The sequence below is a fragment of the Somniosus microcephalus genome, chromosome 5 (assembly GCF_052327205.1).
Source record: "Somniosus microcephalus isolate GS21.2 chromosome 5, FLI_Smic_1.0, whole genome shotgun sequence".
NCBI lineage: Eukaryota > Metazoa > Chordata > Chondrichthyes > Squaliformes > Somniosidae > Somniosus > Somniosus microcephalus.
The window spans coordinates 246141680-246156013 of NC_140991.1; the positions used below are offsets into that span (position 1 = coordinate 246141680).

The 14334-nt window shown below is 45.0% G+C and overlaps 1 protein-coding gene across 3 annotated transcripts in view; it reads left to right on the forward strand.

Moving 5' to 3' along the window:
* The window catches only part of sycp2l (synaptonemal complex protein 2-like), a 291748-nt gene that overhangs the window by 263412 nt on the left and 14002 nt on the right, over nucleotides 1-14334 (forward strand). For all 3 annotated transcript variants that reach the window (XM_085988796.1, XM_085988797.1, XM_085988798.1), the window contains one exon: nucleotides 8442-8536. In XM_085988796.1, coding sequence (XP_085844922.1) covers nucleotides 8442-8536 — 95 coding nt within the window. The remainder of the gene's footprint in view (nucleotides 1-8441; nucleotides 8537-14334) is intronic.

The following is a 14334-nucleotide window of genomic DNA, read 5'->3' on the forward strand; positions in this document are numbered from 1 at the left end:
TTGGTTCTTAATGAATACTTTGCGTCTGTCTTCACATGAGAGGAATGATGCAGACAATGTAGTTAAGGAAGAGAGTATGAAATATTAAATGAGATAAACATAGTGAGAGAGGAAGTATTAAGGGGTTTAGCATCTTTGAAAGTAGATAAATCACCAGGCCTGGATGAAATGTATCCCAGGCTATTACGAGAGGCAAGGGAGGAAATAGCAGAGGCTCTAACCATAATTTTCCCATCCTCTCTGGCGACAGGTGTGGTGCTGGAGGACTGCTAACGTTATACCGTTGTTTAAAAAGGGAGAAAATGATAGACCGAGTAATTACAGGCCAGTCAGCCTAACCTCAGTGGTGGACAAGTTATTGGAAAAAATTCTGAGGGAGAGTATTAATCGTCATTTAGAAAGGCATGGATTAATCAGACAGTCAGTATGGATTTGTTAAGGGAAGGTCGTGTCTGACTAACTTGATTGAATTTTTTAAGAAGGTAACAAGGAGGGTCGATGAGGGTATCGCATTTGATGTAGTCTACATGGATTTTAGCAAGGCTTTTGACAAGGTTTCACATGGCAGACTAGCCAGAAAAGTAAAAGCCCAAGGGATCCTAGGGAAAGTGACAAGTTAGATCCAAAATTGGCTCAGTGGCAGGAAGCAAAGGGTAACGGTCGACGGCTGTTTTTGTGACTGGAAGGCTGTTTCCAGTGGGATACCGCAGGGTCAGTACGAGGTCCCTTGCTTTTTGTGGTGTATAGATCAATGATTTAGACTTCAATGTAGGGGACAGGATTAAGAAGTTTGCAGATGATGCAAGTGTTGGCTGTGTGGTTGATAGTGAGGAAGAAAGCTGTAGACTGCAAGAAGATATCATTGTACTAGTCAGGTGGGCAGAAAGTGGCAAATGGAATTCAATCTGGAGAAGTGGGAGCTAATGCATTTAGGGAGGGTAAGCAAGGCAAGGAAATACACAATAACTGGTAGGACACTGAAGTAACAGAGGGGTCTTGGAGTGCATGTCCACAGATCCCTGAAGGTAGCAGGACAGGTTGATAAGATGGTTAAGAAGGCATACGGGATACTTTCCTTTATTAGCCAAGGCATAGAATATAAGAGCAGGGAGGTTATGCTTGAACTGTATAAAACACCAGTTAGGCCACAGCTAGAGTACTGCGTGCAGTTCTGGTCATCACATTACAGGAAGGATGTGATTGCACTGGAGAGGCTTCAGGGGAGATTTACGAGGATGTTGCCAGGACTGGAGAATTTTAGTTATGAGGAAAGATTGGATAGGCTGCAGTTGTTTCCTTTGGAACAGAGGAGGTTGAGGGTAATCTTAGTTGAGGTGTATAAAATTATGAGGGGCCTAGATAAAGTGGATAGGAAGGACCTATTTCCCTTAGCAGAGAGGTCAATAACCAGGGGGCATAGATTTAAAGTCATTAGTAAAGAGGATTAGAGGGGAGTTGAGAAGAAATGTTTTCACCCGGAGGGTGTTGGGGGTCTGGAACTCACTGCCTGAAAGGGTGGTAGCGGCAGAGACCCTCATCACATTTAGAAAGTACTTGGATATGCACTTGAAGTGCCGTTACCTGCAAGGCTACGGACCAAGAGCTGGGAAGTGAGATTAGGCTGGTTAGCTCTTTCGGCCGGCACAGACATGATGGCGTGAATGGCCTCCTTCTGTGCCGTAAATTTCTATAATTCGATGATCCTAAAGATATGCTGAATAATTTGCTGGTTCAAAATGTTTGCATTGAATGTCACAGCCTACTTTTCAGTCTGGCCTTTGAATCCTCTCCCTCCCCCTTCACCTCATTTATGACATAACAGATGCTTTACCTGGGATTGACTATCTTAATAGTTTTGTACTTTGAGGTTTTTAGGGACTCTTGCTCAGCTGGCTTGGGCCCTAGTTTTCAGCAGTCCACATTTTTATTGGAATTTACCCACGCCTTCAATTTCAATTATATATCCAATTTTCTCCAGCTATTGGTGAGCTCTTCTTGGCATGAGGAATCTCACAGGAACCGGCTCAATGTCCTCCACACAAAACAAAGGTTGGGTTATAATAACCAAGGGGTGGTTGCATCCATGTAGCTGTCCAGTAATTAACCCCGTTGCCAATTTGCAATATCTGATGACCCCTCTCTCTCGACTTCTCTTTCAATGAATTGCTTTTGAACTGCAGTGACTGTTTGTCTGAGATGCCGTGAACAGAAACGGGATGACAATTCATGTGTTTTTGGTGGTATTGCTTAAGGGAGAAATGTTGCCCAGGAAAGTGAGTGAACTCCATACACTTCCAAATAGTGCAATGGATCTTTCATCATCCACCTGAATCAGCAGAACAGTTTAATAGTTCATATAAAAGACGGTACCTTTACAATACAGTACTCCTTAAATTGTGTAATTAAGTCTTGGTATGCGGCTTAATCCACAAACTTCTGACCCAGAAGCGAGCATGATACCAACTGAACCAAACAAAGGCCCGTCACTCCTAAACAATCTGCAGCATTTGTAGACTCTTCGCAAGGACGGTAAAGATATTGCCCCAGATATTCCGATTCCTATGGGTGTGTATGCGCTGTTACCGGTTTCAGGTATGCACAGCGCATGCGCTGGAAACCGGCATTTCCGATCTGTCAAGAATGGTCTTGACAGATCCTCCACCTGCCCTGGAGAAGGGCCTCTGCGGGCAGATAGTTCCGCTTTTTGGAGACTCTCCGCCCGCAGAAAACCCTTACAATTCTTACGCCAGGTAAAAGCAGACATAAGGCCTGCTTTTACCAGGGTAAGAGTTGAAAAAAGTAAAAATTAAAAAAATGTTTTCACTGATATATCAGTTAAAAATACTTTTAAAAAGTAAGTTTATTTTTAGCCCTGTAAAAAAAAAAAACCTTCAATTTTTGTTCAAAATACTTAATTTATTGTAATTTAAAGTCATTTTTAAAAATGTGATTTTTTTTTAAATTTAGAGTTTTACTATCTTTTTGGGGTGATCTCCATTCATATATTTGACAGGCCTTCCTGTCAAGTGTATGAAGGGAGATTCCCTTCTGTAATTGGCTCCCCATGGCCCACGTGATCCCAGGGACGCTGCGAACTACATGCGGGATACGTGGGACCTGCGCACCTGGATCGGAGAGGCCCAGGATCGGAAGCACGTGCGTCCCAGGAGCCCTCGGGTAAGGGCGTAGATTTTTCCAGATCGCAGGCCTCCACCCACGGGAGGCCTGCGATCGGAAAATACGGGCCAATAACACTGCCTTTTGACTTTTGGGCAGGATATCCATAAAAATAATCAGTCATTGTGGATCTCAAAGATGCTTGCAGAAAGTCAGATGGTCACCACACCATAATTCCAAATTCAGAGGAAGTGTTGCCAGCCACACATACTTCCCTTGAGCCTTATGCTGGTTCATAGGATGTTTACCAAATGGGCTTTCCAGCAAATTGAAGAAAGCCTTTGCAAGACCTGATATTCATTGGTTCTTCAAACTGTTCAAAAGGTTTCAAACAAAATCCCTGAAAGATTCTAAGTAGATGGTTGCATTATGATAGGCTAGGAAATTAGATGAAATGAATGGCCTTTTCTGCTGGTCCTGATAGTGGCAATTCTGTTGCATTTTGCTTTTGAGTTGAGCTTTATTTCTGGTGCCAGATCAACAAACATCACTTTCAGAAAATGTAGATTAATTTGATCCACCTCCCCACTCAGAGCCAGGATACTTCATGGGATATGGGAGCCTATTTATGGTGGGTATAACATCTGTGGGTTCCAGGGGAGTCTTCCCAACTGAAGTTGGCAACATCATGGTGCAAAATTTGGCACCTTAGCGCCGATAGTTAAGGCCGTTATTTATAAAAAAAAAAAAAAAAAACTGGCGCCCACCTCGCTTCTGCCCACATTCGCCTCCCCAAATTCACCATCTTGGTGAGGGCGCTCAGGTGGTGTGTGCACTGTCCGTATGTGGAGTAGGCAGATCGTGACATCAGTCAGTGTGCAATGCTGATTTGACGCATGATCTACCATTTTGGACCTCACCACTCCATTCAACGCCCTCTCCCAAACAGCGTTCAGCTGCACGAGCGACCTGCCAGCAGCATTCTTTAAAGGAAAGCATCCAACTTACAGGTAAGTTGATTATTTCTCTTGTACTGGCTCTTGCAGAGTTTGTATGAATACTGGGTTTCTGGAAGACATTTAAAACGTCGTTAAATTGTGCAGGGAGTGCTGCTGGTACATTGGGAAGGCGTTGGCTGTGACTGGAAGGCCTCTGACTACACCACTGGCTTGCAGTCATGGGGGGCTCTAGTTGCAGTCTCCCTCACGCTGCAGCATGACAGGGAGGGAGCTCTTCTCCTACCTACACCTAAGCCAGGAGCAGTGTGTTCGGCTGCTCCACTTCACCAAGGAGGTGGTCACAGAACTCTGCCACCTCTTGGAACCAGACCGGCAGCCTCAGAGCAGGGCGACCGTGGCCCTGAATTTTTCCGCCAGCGGATCCTTCCAGGCTGGAGTAGGCGACATCGCCAATATCTCAGTTTGCCGTCTCTGCATCCAGGAGGTCAGAGGCTCAGAATGCTACGAGAGGGGACTTCATTGCCTTCTCTTTCTAAAGAGAGAGAAGCAGGATATCATGCTTCCCCATCCTGCAGGGCACCATTGACTGCGCACACGTGGCTTTGAGGGCGCCGCGTATTAATGATATGTTCCACAAAGGCTACCACTCACTTAATGTACAGTTGGTGAGTGACCACGCCCAGTACATCATGATGGTGAATGCCCGGTATCCTGGCGGTAGTCATAATGCCTTCATCCCGAGGGTGGCTGCTAGGCGACAAGGACTATCCGCTCTACACCTGGCTAATGACTCCCCTCCGCAACCCCACCACACGTGGCCAGCACTTGTATAATGATAGCCATGCCGCCATGAAGAACATAATCGAGCAGACAATCGGAGTGCACAAGCAATGGTTCCGCTGCCTTGACTGCTCGGGAGGAGCCCGCCAGTACTCGCAGGTGTCCCAATTCGTGGTGGTCTGCTGCATCTTGGTCATCATGAGGGCGCAGCCCTTGCCACCACCGGTTCCACAGGAGGAGGATCCACTTCCCCTGAATGAAACCCCAGATCCCTGTTGCTCAACACTTCCCCACCTTGCCATCCCTCTATCACGGAGCATCACAGCATTCTTCTGGCCCCAATTAAATCCACAAAACAAACATTCCAAATATAATTTATAAATGATTCATTCCAAAACTATATAAAGTGAACTAATCACCCTTGTGCATTCCCTTAGTGCCCGTCTTCCGTGTGCCTTTGCCAATCCTTATGCTCCTACGAAGTGCTACCCCAGTGACTGCTGGATGGCTAGTGGAAGGCTGCTGACTTTCAGTGGGCGAAACTGCAGATGGCTTTGCAGGATGACCTTGAGCAGCTCTGGGCCTAGAAGTCCCGTCTGTAGACTGCACCATCTCAGCATGGGTAGCAGCTGGCTGACTGGCAACAACAAAGGGCAATGGCGGAGTACGAATGCAGTCACCCTAAGAGAGAGGACAGCAGGTTCGTGCTCCGTGGAGCCCCTGGCACACTGCCGGGGTGGCGCACTCCCGGGGCGGTACCTCAGCAATCCTAGTAATCTGTTGGAGAACAGATTGCTGGAATACTGAGACACTCTGCAAACCCCTTTCCACACAGGTAAACACGGCCACGATGGCAGCAGTCTGAGCTTGCATGACTGAGCTTCCAGAGCAGCACTGACGTTGGGTCTCTTCCGCTTGTGCTGCAATGGAAGCCGAGACATTGCCCATCAGATCCTGCATCATGATTGGGTGCACAAGTGCTCTAATAGAGATGCCCATCAATTTCACCCTGAAAATCATGGGCTCCAAGCTCTGTGCAAAGCCCCGTGCAAGGTTGGAGCCGAACTCCTCCATGCTCCTTGACCGTGATAACAGGCTCTCTGCCTGCCAATGCACCAAGCATTTGTGTGTGTGTGTGTGTGTGTGTGTGTGTGTGTGTGTGTGTGTGTACCTATCGCCCTTCTTCTGAAGGCTGCCCCATCGAAGTTCTCATCTGAGTCCCCTGCAGCAGAGCCAGTGTGCGACCTCACCCTCCGGGGAGCTGCCACCTGTGCTACCCCTTTCCCCCTGCACTGGCTGCAGGCCACTCATGCCCAGTGACTCACCGCGTGCAGATCCCACCTCTGTACTACCCTCTAGTACGCAGGGCTCAGTGCTTCAATCATGTTAATTAGCAGGCAGTACGAATTTCGCGTTATTATTGAATTTTCTTCTACCACCCTTTCAGACAATGCATTCTAGATCATCATAACTCACTGTTTGTTTAAATCAAAACCCTTCATGATTTTGAACAGCTCTATTGAATCCCCCCTTAACCTTCTCTGCTCTACGGAGAACAACCCCAGTTTTTCTATTCTCTCCACATAACAAGTCGTTCATCCTTGATACCATTCTAAAATTCTCCTCTGCACCCTCTCTAAGGCCTTGACATCCTTCCTAAAGTGTGGTGCCCAGAATTGGACACAATACCCCAGCTGGGGCCTAACCACTGATTTATGAAGGTGTAGCATGACGTCCTTGCTTTTGTACTCTACGCCTCTGTTTATAAAGCCAAGGATTCCATCTGCTTTTTAGCGGCCTTCTCAACTTGTCTTGCCACCTTCAAAGATTTGTGGACATACACCCACAAGTGTGTCTGTACCATTTAGCTTATAATGCCTCTAATCATTCTTCCTACCAAAATACATTACTTCACATTTCTCTGCATTAAATTTCATCTGCTATCTGTCTGCCTAGTTCACCAGTCAGTTACTATCCTCCCCACTGTTTACTACATTTCCAAGTTTCATGTGATCTGCCAACTTTAAAATGATGCCCTGTATACCCAAGTCCAGGTCATTAATATATATCAAAAAGAACAGATGTCCTGGGAAACCCCACAGTATACCTCTGTCCAGTCTGGAAAAACTTAGTGATATGTTGAGGATGTGAATGAAGAAGGTACCAAATGGGTAGCTAGCTATTCCAGAGATGCAGTAACACAATAATAATATTAGATCCTTAATGCAAATAGGTCGTTGTTTCTAGACTTGAGCAATGCTATCTTGGGCATTGAAAGGAGAAATGGAAGTAGTAAATACATCCACACTGTAGTTATAGTCAAGGGACTTGGGAGTTTGTAGTACAGAGTAGAACCTTGAGACTATTCCTGAATTCTTCACTAGATCTATCAGTGTGGGGAAAATTAAAACACAATGGCCTAGAAATTCGGTGGGCTGCGCCACCAGCTAGTGCCCAAAGAGTGCACTTAGTGGGTTTAGCGCCACTGGCCACGCCACCCGCGAAATTTAGCGGGGCGCTAATGGCGGCGTTAGCCTGTAGCGCTGCGCCGCCACCGATGATGTCATCGGTGCGCACAGCGCCCCGCTACAGCCCCGATCGCGATATTTGGTCGCGCCCCCCCGCTGTAACGCTGGTCGCAATTTGCGACCGGTTCAGGGGGGCCTACCTGCGGCGGTAGTGGCGCTAATTAAAGGGGCAGTGCGGGGCGGCCATTTTTTTTGCTGGCTGCCTGCCAGCACCTCCTCGCGCCGCCGTCCCCGGCCTCCTGAGCCCCCCCTCCGGCAGTGCCGGCTGTGTCCCAAGAGCCCAGCACTTCTCCTCGGTGCTGGGCTCTCTTGCCGGCACTCGCGATCTCCGATCGCGCTGGTGCAGGCCCCTCCCCTTTATGAAGGGGAGGAAGGCCTGCAGTACCGCAGCATGCCGTGCCGCAGCGTGTGGCGCTGCGGCACGTTGCGCTGCGATATTCAGTTGCAGCGCCCCAAGAGGGATGCGGGGCACCTCGAGCAGCGCCCCGCTTCCGTTTGGGGCGCTGGAACTGAATATCGGGCTGGCGCAAGCGGCTCCACCCGGAGCGGTAATTCCGGCGCCCAGGCGAGCTTGCCGCCCCAAATGGGGCATCACCGAATTTCTAGGCCAATGATTGGTCTTAGCTTGAAGTAGAGCCTTACCAAATGGCTAACACAAACAAGATGAGGAGGAGGTGAGGTGTTAGAGAATTAGAATTCCATATCTACATTCCAAAACTTTTATGAAGGCAATTGGATAAAAGGAAAAAAACTACAGGACTATAGGGAAAGAGCAGGGGAGCGGGCCTAATTGGATAGCTCTTTCAAAGAGCCGGCACAGGTATAATGGGCCAAATGGCTGTCTCCTGTGTTGTATGATTCTCTGATTCTATTGGGCTAAATGCATGATATATAGGGCAAGAGATCTGTTGAAAGGCAACATTTCCAGATAAATCTTATGAATTTCTACACTTGCACATGTAGCACAATTTGCAGTCTTTAAAGGGTGCAAATACCAGATTATAGGTGATGATAAATGAGAGGCAGTGTGTATCCATTAATCAAATGTTTGGTTTAGTTTTGTTACAGGAAAATGGAACGATACAGCAAGCAGTCCCTGCAGTCTGCTGAAGAAAAAATATCTACGCTATTGAATCAGATTCATAACTACAGGTTTGAACCATTTGTATAAGGCTATTAATGGTCAATGACTAACAACTAGACACTGAAAAGTACCATTTATATACTTTTCAGTGATTCTGAGAATAATTGTATAGTATTAGAAAATAATATAAATTATTCACATTGAAATGCATTACATTTACATTAAGGTGCTGTGTATACCTGATTTAGATTCGCCTGGGGGGCGGGGGGGAAATGGTTCAAGGGGCTCTTCATATACTAACCTGTTAAGTTTAGTTTACTCAGTCCTGTAAAATGTGCTTTATTGGTCCTGGTTAAGTTAACAATAAACTATTCATCAATGAGGATGTTTCAAAATGTATGTTTCCCTGTATTTTTGCCTGTACAATTGCTTTAGTCATTAAATTCAGAAAATGATGTACGAAATAGAACATTAAGATTGCTTTTGTTCATGTTCTTTAAAAGCTCACATGATTTTTGATAGAATTTAATGGTAATTCGGAAGCACTGTAAATGATCTTGACTGGAAAAGTGCTGCAGGAGGGAGGGTTTCAGATTCTTGCGGTATTGGGACCGGTTCTGGGGGAAGGGGCACCTGTACAAGGTGGACGGCTTGTACCTGAACAAAACCGGAACCGATGTTCTCGCTGAAAGGTTAACTAGTATTGTTGGGGAGGGTTTAAACTAATATGGCAGGGGGAGAGGAACCAGGAAATAGCAGAAATGGGATCAAGAGAGATATAAACAGCAGTAAAATTAGAAATACCCCAATAATTGCAGGGATCAGATTGAGGAAAATGGAAAAAGTGACGGAGGTGGTGTTGAATTGTATGTACGTCAGTGTCCGTAGTGTAACTAATGAGGCTGGTGAGCTGCAGGCAAAATTGCTACATGGGATTATGACGTCATTGCATTAACAGACATGGCTCAAACAAGTCCAGGTATTACACAAACTAGGGTTGCATTCCCTGGAAATAAGGGGTGATTTGATCAAAGTTTTCAAGATATTAAGGGGAACTGATTGGTAGATAGAGAGAAACTATTTCCGTTGGTTGCGGAGTCTAGGACTAGGGGCCATAGGCTAAAAGTTAAATCCAGGCCTTTCAGGACTGAAGTTAGGAAACACTTCTACATGCAAAGGGTGGAACTCTCTTCCACAAACGGCAATTGATGCTACATCAACTGTTAATTTTACATCTAAGATTGATGGATTTTTGTTAACCAAAGTTATTAAAGGATATGGGGCAAAGGCTAGGTCACAGATCAGCCTTGATCTCATTGATGGCGGAACAGGCTTGAGGAGCTAGATGGCCTACTCCTGTTCCTATGTTCCGAAGGCCAGGAATGGGTTCTTAATATTTCTGGTTACCAGGTATTCTGGATTGATAGAGAAGGAAAACAAGTAGGGGGTGTGGCAGTATTGATTAAGGATGATGCAGTTCCAAATAGAAATGATATACTAGATGGTTCTAGGACTGAATCTATTTGACTTGAGTTGAGGAGCAGAGGGGGAGCTGTAACATTGCTGGGAGCTCCAAACAGTGAGAAGGAGATAGATGAGTAAATTTCAAAGGCATGTAACAAAAATAGAGTATTAATATTGGGAGACTTTAATTACCCTAATATAGACTGGGAAAACATAATGCTAAGGGTAGGGAAGGAGAGGAATTTCTGATGTGTACCGGAGAACTTTCTCGATTTAATATGTCTCCGGTCCAACAAGGAAGGAAGCAGTGTTGGATCTGGTTCTGGGAAATGAAGTAGGACAAGTGGAGTGTGTTACATCAGGAGATTATCTAGTTAACAGTGACCACAACATAATTCAGTTTAAAGTAATTATGGAAAGAGACCAGAAAATATGCTCAACTGGGGAAGAGCTAATTTCAGTGATTTTAAGAAGGGGCCTGGCACAGGGAGATTGGAAAAGGCGATTGCAGGGTAAAGCAGCAACGGAACAATGGAGGGCATTCCGGGAAGAGATAGTTCAGGTGAAAACTAGACATATCCCTTTGAAGGGAAAAGGTAGAGCATCCAAAGCTAATGTGCCCTGGATGACAAAGGAAATAAAAGTTAAAATAAGACAGAAAAAAATGACATGTCAGAAGCAAGATTCAGTTAATAGCCAGGAAGATTATGGAAAGTGCAGGAGGGAATTGAAAAAGTGGGACGCAAAGAGAGGTTATGAGAAGATTAGAAAGAAACATTAAATTAAAACCTATTAAAGACCCAAAGGGAAAATCTTCATGTATAGGAAAAGGACATGGCTAAAGTATAAAATGAGAACTTTGCACCTGTCTCCACAAAGGATGTGGATGATGTGAAGGTTGCACTAAAAGAGGAGAGGGAAGTTATGGCAGGATAGTAATAGATAAGATGTACTAAAAAGATTAGCGTTACTGAAAGTTGGTAAGTCATCTGGTCCAGATCGGATGCATCCTAGGTTGCTGAAAGAAGCCAAGGTAGAAATAGCAGAGACATTGGTCGCAATCTTTCAATTGTCATTGGATACAGGACTGGAGGGTTGCTAATATTGTATCATTATTCAAGAAAGGGTAGAGGGATAAACCAGGGAACTACACATTGGTGGTGGGGAAGTTATTGGAAACTATTAATCAGGGGCAAAATATGCTTTAATTTGGAAAGGCATGGATTAATCAAGGAGAGCCAGCATGGGTTTGTTAAATCTTGTCTGACTAACTTGATTGAATTCTTCGATGAGGTAACATCCAATTAGTGCAGATGTATATATGGACTTTTGGAAGGCATTCGACCAAGTGCCACACAGGAGGCTGATTAAGAAGGTGCAAGCCCATGGAATTAAGGGGAAAGTGGCAGAATGGATACAAAATTGGCTTAGTGACAGGAAGCAGAGGGTGGTGGTGGAAGGATTTTTGTCATACTGGGAGGTGGTTTGCAGTGGTGTTCCCAAAGAGTCAGTTTTGGGTCCATTACTCTTTGCAATTTTTTTTATAAATGATGACCTAGACTCAGGTGTAGGGAGCAGCAGTGTAAAGTTTGCAGGTGATACAAAACTTAGCAAAGTAGTAGATAGTGATGAGGATAGTTATAGGCTTCAGGGTGACATAGACAGGAAGGTGAAAGGGGCAGAAGCGTGGCAGACAGAGTTCAATGCAGAGAAGTGTGAAGTGATGCACTTTGGAAGGATTAATATGGCAAGACTAATATGGTATTCATATACATTATTCCTTATAGTTGGCAGAGCAAGTTGATAAGGTGGTTTAAAAAAAACATATGGGTTACTTTGGTTTATAAATCGTGGAATGGAATATAAAAGCAAAGAGATCATGCTAGAACTTTATAAATCACTGGTTAGGCCTCAACTGGAGTATTGTGGACAATTCTGGGCACCACAATTCAGGAAAGATGTAAAGGCCTTAGAAAGGGTACAGAGGAAAGTTACCAGGGATGAGGGACTTTAGATATGAGGAGAGGTTGGAAAAGTTAGGATGTTCTCTTTGGAACAGAGAAGTTGAAGAGCTGACCTAATAGAGGTTTTGAAGATGATGAGAGGTTTAGATGGAGTAGAGAAAATCTATTCTCTCTGGCGAGTGGGTCAATAACCAGAGGTCATAGATTTAAAATCATTGGCAAAACATCTAGAGGGGAGATGAGGAGAATTTTTTTCCACTGAGTTGTCAGGATCTGGAACGCGCTACCTGAAAAGATGGTGGAAGCTGATTCCATAAATAATTTTAAGTGAGTTGGACAGGTACTTGAGTTGAGGAACTTCGAGTTATGGACAAAAAGTGAGGGTGTGGGACTAAGCATGACTGCTCTTTCAAAGAACGAGCACAGGTACTATGGGCCGAATGGCCGCCTTCTGTGCTGTAAGTTTCTTTGAATCTGATGTGCAGTATTGAACTATTGAAAGCTTTAAATTTATTAATAAATCTCGCAATCATAAGATCAGTGAAAATGAGGTGGACATTTGGCACATTTTAGCTCATCCACCTGGAAGCACCCTAATGCTCCCCTCTTCTCTTCCCACCCTGCCCCACCCCAACCTTACACATGCCTACCAACCAGCAGTATTTAAATGACTATCATTTTCCTTCCCTGCCAAACTAAAAGTTAATTCCATGTGTTTGGATGTAAAATCTTCATGGCAATGGTCCCAAATCTGCCTTTTATTCGTTTGAACCATCCCCTTGTCCTTCAGTCATGTTTATCTTCGTGTTCCAGATTTAACTTTTCTAAACTATTTCCTATCTTTAACTTCTCCTAATGTCCCCTTTCATTTCACCATGCAGGGCTGCAAGTCCTACCTTTCTCTTTCATAATTCTTTCCCTTGACCAAAAAAAAACCTTGTGGCTCTCCTCTCCACAGTTTCAAACTTGAATGCTTCCTTTGTTTCCTGGTAACTAAAACTGGAGATGCTGCTCAACATTGAGGTAGGAAATGTTTTAAGAAGATCATGGATACATTTTTGATGGGCAGGCTCATTGATGGGCATTTGAGATGAATAATACTATGATCCTTGGGAACCAGCCCAATGAATGGAAAGCAATTGGGACATCTGGGAGGGCAGATAGGAGGGAGGGATTTGTTTGTAAGTATGTCTGTTGCTCCATCATGGCTAACCATGGTCTACTGGAACTTGATTGCCTTAGGTAGTTGTAGGAATTTCCCAGCGTTTTTCCAGATATTGGCCACAGTTTTGATTGATTTTGCCATCCGCAGGATTGGTATTAGGGAAGCTGGGGCATGAGATTGCGCCATCTAATCAGTCGGACCAGCATTTCCTGCAGAGCTGGGAGTAGCAGCAGCAAAGTGGTGAGTGGGAGCGGCACTGAGGGGCAGCCTGTAGAGATGAAACCTGGGGACCTTACTGTGGTTAAATAGTGACCAATTGTTTCCCCTGGTGGACCAGTGCGGAACCAGGGAACGGATACCAAGGATTCTCACTTCAAGAACCAAGGGGAAAGGGAGGAGTTAGATTCTTGAACTGAGGGCTATTAAACCGTGGGATCCTTCACCACGTGGCTATTGAGGTAGAGACCAAACGTTAATTTAAAAAGGGAAAGGGATAAATATTCAAAAAGGAGGAATATAAAAGTATCTGGGGGAACGGGGTTACAGGAGAAAGCATTGGCTTTGGGGGCCCAATGGCCTCCACCTGTGCTGTAATTTCTATAATTCTGTGAAAACTCCTTTACTGTGACTGAGCCCAGGGAGTGGTTTAGAAATGTTGGTGCTGAGCTGCGTTTTGGACGATGTGCCCTGAGAGAAGTGCCCCAAACACCGAGCCCACTGCCTTGGTGCAATCTCAGTTGTTCAGGTCGGTTTGTACCAGCTGGCTTTAACGTGTGAAGTCCAAGTACAGATCAGTTCTGACTGAGGTTCCCAGTTCAGAGTTGTCCTTTACATGGAGCCATATTCCAAGGAGATGGGAAGAGGTATTGGGCCTATTAAAAGTGGCATTGACTGGGGAGTCTGACTGCACCTTGTGTGACTCAGTTATTGTATTACTGTTGGTAATGAGGGGAATCTGAGTGTTGCCACTCTTACGACTGGTTGTCAAATCAATTTCAGTAAGTTACCACTAGTTATTGGTAGCATCAAAGTTACTCCCAACTCTGGTTTCTCCTGCGAATCACTTCCCCACCTTCGGTTTCCACTTTTCCCCTCTTCACCTGCTCATGGGGGACCTCCTGGTTATTGGAACTTAGCCTCACCGTTATTTTGACAGCAAAATATGTGCCAATAGGGGGGAAAAAAGTATAAAAGGATATGAAACCGAGGCAGGTGGATGGAGTTAGGATACAGACCGCCATGATCTCATTGAATGGCAGAACAGGCTCAAGGG